This window comes from Castor canadensis, chromosome 8, assembly GCF_047511655.1.
Source record: "Castor canadensis chromosome 8, mCasCan1.hap1v2, whole genome shotgun sequence".
Classification (NCBI taxonomy): Eukaryota; Metazoa; Chordata; class Mammalia; order Rodentia; family Castoridae; genus Castor; species Castor canadensis.
The window spans coordinates 97713140-97719139 of NC_133393.1; the positions used below are offsets into that span (position 1 = coordinate 97713140).

The 6000-nt window shown below is 46.7% G+C and overlaps 1 protein-coding gene across 1 annotated transcript; it reads right to left on the bottom strand.

Moving 5' to 3' along the window:
* Window positions 1-337: 337 nt before the first annotated feature.
* On the bottom strand, window positions 338-3660 carry Mip (major intrinsic protein of lens fiber). Its single transcript, XM_020163208.2, has 4 exons — window positions 3301-3660; window positions 2634-2798; window positions 2104-2184; window positions 338-524 (listed from the first exon to the last, which is right to left on the bottom strand). Exons 1-4 carry the CDS (start codon window positions 3658-3660, stop codon window positions 339-341), a joined length of 792 nt encoding a protein of 263 aa, XP_020018797.2. The 3' UTR covers window position 338.
* Between the last annotated feature and the right edge of the window lie 2340 nt (window positions 3661-6000).

The window sequence follows — 6000 nt, forward strand, 5'->3', positions numbered from 1 at the left end:
GGCTGGGGGAGGGACATATACGTTGACACCTCTTTCCCCTTCCCTAAGCTCTTGTGCCCCAAAACTCAGACACAGCCACACTCACCCACGTTCATACGCACAGTCACGCACACACGGCGAAGGGAGGTGAATGGGGAGGAAGGGAAGTTTGCACCAACCAGCTCATGAATGCAACTTGAAAGATTTCACACAGCAAAGAGGGAAAAAAAAGAAAAACACACATAAATTAAAAAATAAAGAAGTACATGCCCCTCCCCCACAGTCTTCTTCATCCAGAGGCTGCCTCAGCCTCTCCAGAAACCCAGAGGCTTTCTACTCCCTCTGTCCAGCTGGAGCTTTTACAGAGCCTGGGTCTTCAGTTCAACAGGTTCCCCTGTGCCCTCTGGTTGTCCATTGGAGTCACTGGGCCTGGCACCCTTGAGTATAGACAGTCTCTCAGAAACACTCTTGAGCCGAGGGAAGAGGAGAAAGTCGTAGAGGAGGCTTCCTAGACCCCCTCCAATGATTGGACCCACCCAATATACCTGTGAGAAGAGGAAAAGAATACTCAGTCTTGGGGAAGGAACTGTGTAGCAAATCTGCTCTTTTTCTGAACCCTTCAGTGGAAAACCAAACATTTTGCTCTTGCCACAGGCAACTGGGCATTGTCTAAGTAGAAGTCAGTGAGGGTTTTTGTTGTTTTTGTGATACTGGGGATTGAACCCAGGGCCTTGTGCATGCTAAACGTGTGCTTATCACTGAACTACACCCCCATTTTATTTAAAACTCTAGACTCTACTCCACTGTCAGTAATGTTAAGTATATTAACATAATTGTGCAACCCACTTTCAAAATTATTCCACTTTGTAAAACTGAAATTCTATAGCCATTAAGTAATAAATGCCTATTTCCCCCTCCACTCTAGCCCCTGGGAAGCACCTTTCTACTGTCAGTTTCTATAAATTTGAATACTTCACCTGATGTAAATGGAATTACAAAGAAGGTGTCTTTTAGTGACAGGCTTATGTCACTTAGTATAACATCCTCACTGTTCATCCATGTTGTCACATGTCAGAATATCTTTCCTTTTTAAGGCTGAATAATATTCCATGTATGTATAAGTCCACATTTTATTTATTTATTCATTTATCAAGTGACATTAGGGTTGCTTCTGCCTCTTTGTGCATAATAATGATATGGAAATTGATGTACAGCTTTGAAGATTTTTTGAATTTTCAAAACAACGTAAGCATAACCAATATTTCCTTTTTTTTTTTTTTTTAGGTACTAAGGCTTGAACTCAGGGCTCATATCTCGAGTCACTCCACCAACCCTTTTAAGTACTGGGTATTTTTGAGATACAGTTTTAAGAACTATTTTGTCCCAGCTGACTTTGAACCATGATCTTCTTGATCTCTATATCCTGAGTAGATAGGATTACAGGTGTGAGCCACCAGTGCCCGGCTATATCCAATATTTCTTGAGACTTACTACATACCAGATTCTGTGCTAAATGTTTCACACAGATAACTTTCACTTATTTCTCATGACGCCCCATTTTATAGTTAGAGAGACAGAGGCAAAGAATGAGTTATTTGCCCATGGTCACAGAAAAAAACTAGTGAAGTGTTTAGAACTGGAGTGGAACCCAGGCCCACCTGTAGTCACATATATCCTGATTTTGGGGAGCAGAAGTTTTTGTCTTCATATTTAGTGATCTGTCCTCATAGCCTCTAGTTTTGGCATCCAGTGGATACCCAAAGATTCCTGACTAACCAGAGAAGGAACAATATAAGTAAGAGCCTTTTTTTTTTTTTTAAGTTAGGGTTTTGCTATGTTTTGCAGGTTGACCTTAAACTTCTGGGCTCAAGATATCTTCCTGCTTGAGCCTCCCAACTGTTGGGACTACCAGCATGCATTACCATGCCCAGCTAAGAGCCTCAATTTTTAGCAAAATTAATCAACCTGCTCACACAGGTATACCATGCTCTCTGACAGACACCTTAACTGAGTACTAGCAGAGCAGCCAACATATCCAGATGGAAAACAGAAACCAAACCTGAAACCTGCAGTCCAGCCCCATCCAGATGGGCTCTAGGATCTTACCCTTCTCCCCTCACTCACCCAGTGGTTGGTGAAGTTCCGGGTGAGAATGGCAGGAGCAAAGGATCGGGCGGGATTCATCCCTGCACCAGTATAATACATCTGCAAAAGACACAGTTGTAACTGAGACCTCCCCCCGACCCACTTGACTTCTCCCCTCACAGCCCACATTGCCACTGAGAGCTGGTATCTTGTCCCAAACCAGGAGCAAGTAGGGAAGGACAAGCTGCATGACTCTCCAGAGGTTCCCACAGAGAACAAGTACTCATACTCCATCTGGGGACAGACTGTGGGCCCAGAGGCAAAGTCCAAGTCTACTCATGATACATGCATTTCCACCTTGGGGTCAAGAAGTACTAGTTACAGTAGTCACACGAGAAGTATAGGGCAAGGTTGATTCCTCTGTGTCAACTGATACAGAGTAAGGTGGATAATGTTCATGTTATCCTGCCCAGTCCATGGGAAGAAAAAAAAAAAAAAAACTTAAAAATTGGGAAAGGTTTGGAGGCCCTGGAATCCTTGAATGAAAAGTTTTCCCTTTTCCTGCTTACCCCAAAGAGGTGGCCCAGAGTGAGGGAGAAGCCAACAGCCAGGGCCACAGAGCCCAGCCGGCCATTCCGCCTCTCGTCGTACGTAGCAAAGATGCAGAGCACGAACTGGAGCGTCAGGAAGATCTCCACAGTGGTGGCCTGGCCCACGCTTACCCCAGCGTGCAACTGGGCAAAAGAAGAAGAAAGGAGGCAGCTCATTAAGGCTGCACAGCATTAGCTCCTCAAGGCTTCCCAGGCAGGGTTCACCTTATGACATCAGTTGCCCAGAGAGGAGGGATATACCACCCCTTTCATAGTAATTGTATTGGTATCTTAATTTTTCCTAGCAATACTCCATCATAGTGAAAATGATTGCTGACTGCACCCATTTACATGGACAAGAAAACTGAGACCCTGTAAGCTAAAATAAGTTTCCTTAAGAACTTAAAAAGAGTTGGAAGGCAAGTGGAATCCAAACTCAAGTGTTTTGATTCTCACTTGCAGGCTCTATGTCTTCCTTACCAGCCCCCCCCCCGCCAAATCCACCTGTTGACCCTTCTTCCCCACATTGAAATGCACACATATATATACACACACATACATATACCCACACACACGTTGCATCAGGCAAGGAGTCAGAGCAATGGTCAACACCAGGTTCCCCCATCCCCTCTCAGGTGACCATTACCGTGTTAAGTGCTAGGTTTCCTCGGATGGCAGGTGGGGTAACACTGTACAGCACAGCGGCCCCAGCCACGGCTCCCAGTAGCTGGGCTGCCATATAGCAGAAGGCACGAAGCAGGGACATCTGAGAGCCCACAAGGAAGGCAAAAGTGACTGCAGGATTGACATGGGCTCCACTGATGTGGCCCACAGTCTGCACCAGTGTAGCCAGAGCCAGGCCAAAGGCCAAAGCCACCTGTAAGACATGCAGGGGTCCAGGGACCCAACGCAGTGAGGCTCCCAGCCCAAAGAAGACATAGAAGAGGGTGGCAAAGAACTCAGCGAATATGGCCCTCCAGAAGGAGGCAGACCGCAGTTCCCACATGGCAGGGGGGATGGGCACAGTGCCTGGGTCCCTATTACCCCCCTGGACTGGTCTGGATGGACAGTCCCTTTTATAGAGGACTCTTAATCCCTGGGAGGGGCAGGCAGAGGGTAGTTGGCCCAGCCTCTTAACCCTTTCACAGCTGCAGAGGGCTGAATTCACACCAATACACTTGATAAAGCTGCTGGATTTTCTCTTTCTTCTTCAACTGGGAGATGAACCCAGAGAGTCATGACCCATGAGGATGAGGCTCATGGATGGAGGACTGGAAGAGTTGGTCCTTTTGCCTGTGTGTCCACAGTCCTGACTGACATCTGTTTTAGAACATTCGTCAAATCTCTTTGGAAGGTGGTCAATCTGAGTTCACTTCAGGGGTGTGGGTTGTGCTCTTGGGGGCCTCAGGCTCCTCTGAGTCTGCTGGGGGTAAGGGTGGGGGTGGGGATAAGGAGTGGGGTCCAGCTGGGAAGTTGGATAACTGAAGAGAATTCTTTAGTTCCCTGGGATTAGACGGCCTTCTCCCATTGGCTGGTTTGGGTTGGAATCTGTGGACCCTGCAGCTCTGGGACAGAATAGTTCTGCTGTGTCTGGCTTTCCAGGTTCCCTACCCCCAACCCATGCCAGCACCTCCCTTTCCAAACCTTCAGCCCAGCCTTTTAAACCACAAAGACAGATGGGGGAAGAAGCATAGGCTGGGAGTGTGGGACCGAGGAAGAGGAAAGTGGTCAGTAGTTGAACCTCAGAATCAGCTTTTACTCCACAGCAGGAAGTGGTGAAAGGAAGGAAACAGGGTCTTGGCTATGAAGCAATGTGCGGGTCCAATGTCCTCTAATACAGTCATGATCAGGACACTGGAGTCCTAAATGTCCATCTCCAAGGAAGATTTCAGGGCTCAGGGGCTGGATCTGAGAAAGCAGACTGGTCAAGAAGAAAGAAAAGGACAATATGGGGAAGAAAAGCTTGGGGGAAAGAGGTTCAGGGTTGGTAAGGGACTTGGGGGCTAGGGGAGAGGGATGTGTGGGTAGAGAAGGCAAAATGGGATACACTGATAGATTCCACCACCTCCACATCATGGCAGGTCATACAGGCTACAGCTTTCCCTATGAAGCACTAGAGGAAAACAGAAATTTGAGGTGAGGCCTAAAAGGATAGTGCACCTGTGGGAGGAGAGGAGGAACACAGATTAGGGTTTGTGCTTCTCTTCTCTCCAACATCCCAGCTTGGGGTTCCATGGGAAAAACTTTACAGCAAAGGTAAAAGGCCCCTCTAACCCATCTAGGAGCAGGAAGAGTTGAGGGTGCCCACAGGGACTGGTATCCTGATTTCATGGAAGAGAGAACCTGGTCAGCAGTCCTTGGAGTCTCTAGTCCTCTAGCAATCCCACCCATCTCCTGACTTCAGGCCCTAGAACCTTCAAGACATCTCCCAGTGATGCTTCTCAGATCCCAGCCCAGCCATCTCTGCTGGACTCAGGGAGGGCACAGGGATTGTGCTGCCTGGAGAAAAGGTCCCCAGACAGGAGCGAGAGTAGTGCATCATAGTGTTGAGTAGAGACTTTGGTAACAGAAATAGATACTTTGATGAAGATGTGAGTGGGGATATGAAATGACAGAACCATGACTACAGGTGGGAGTGGAAATTTGGATACTCACTTTGGAACACCATCACACAAAGATGAACAAACATCTATTTTCTAACCTGGGAATTGCACTTACATACCCAAGAGAAGCATGTCTATGCATGTGCCAGGAGACAGGAACGTTTAGAGCAGCACTGTTCACACCGGTAAAAAACTGAAAACAACCCACATGCCCAGGAACAGGAGAACGAAGGGATGAATGAATAGCTGTATATGCAAAGGAATATCATTCAGCAGTTAGCATGAGTGAATGACCACAGTGACTCTCAATAATAGGGATAATTCCTTGCAATAAAATAGTAAAAAAAACCCAAAAAACTTTCAAAGCTGGTCATGGTGGTACATACCTGCAATTCCAGCTACTCAGGGAGCTGGAGACGGGAGGATGAGGCCAGCCTGAGCAAAATTAGCAAGACCCCATCTCAAAAACAAAAGAAAGCAAAAAGACTGGGGGGGAAACTCAAGTGGTAAAGTGCCAATCACAAGGCCCTAGGTTCAATCCCTAGTACTATAAATAATAATAATAATAATAAAATGTCAGAATATTATACATGCCATGAGAACCTTTTTTATAAACTTAAAAAACAGGTAAAATAGGGCTGGTGGTAGAATTCAAGTGGTAGGGCACATGTCTGGCAAGCACAAGGCCCTGAATTCAAACCCCAGTAGCAGCTGGGCACCAGAGGCTCATGCCTGTAATCCTA

Bases quoted from the DNA above. Each gene is read 5' to 3' on its own strand.
- Mip (XM_020163208.2), bottom strand. From the start codon at position 3,660: ATGTGGGAACTGCGGTCTGCCTCCTTCTGGAGGGCCATATTCGCTGAG. The intron at 2,185-2,633 runs GTAAGCAGGAAA...TGTCTTTTGCAG, and splicing joins CTCTGGGCCACCTCTTTGGG to ATGTATTATACTGGTGCAGG. The intron at 525-2,103 runs GTGAGTGAGGGG...CTCTTCTCACAG, and splicing joins GGAACTTCACCAACCACTGG to GTATATTGGGTGGGTCCAAT.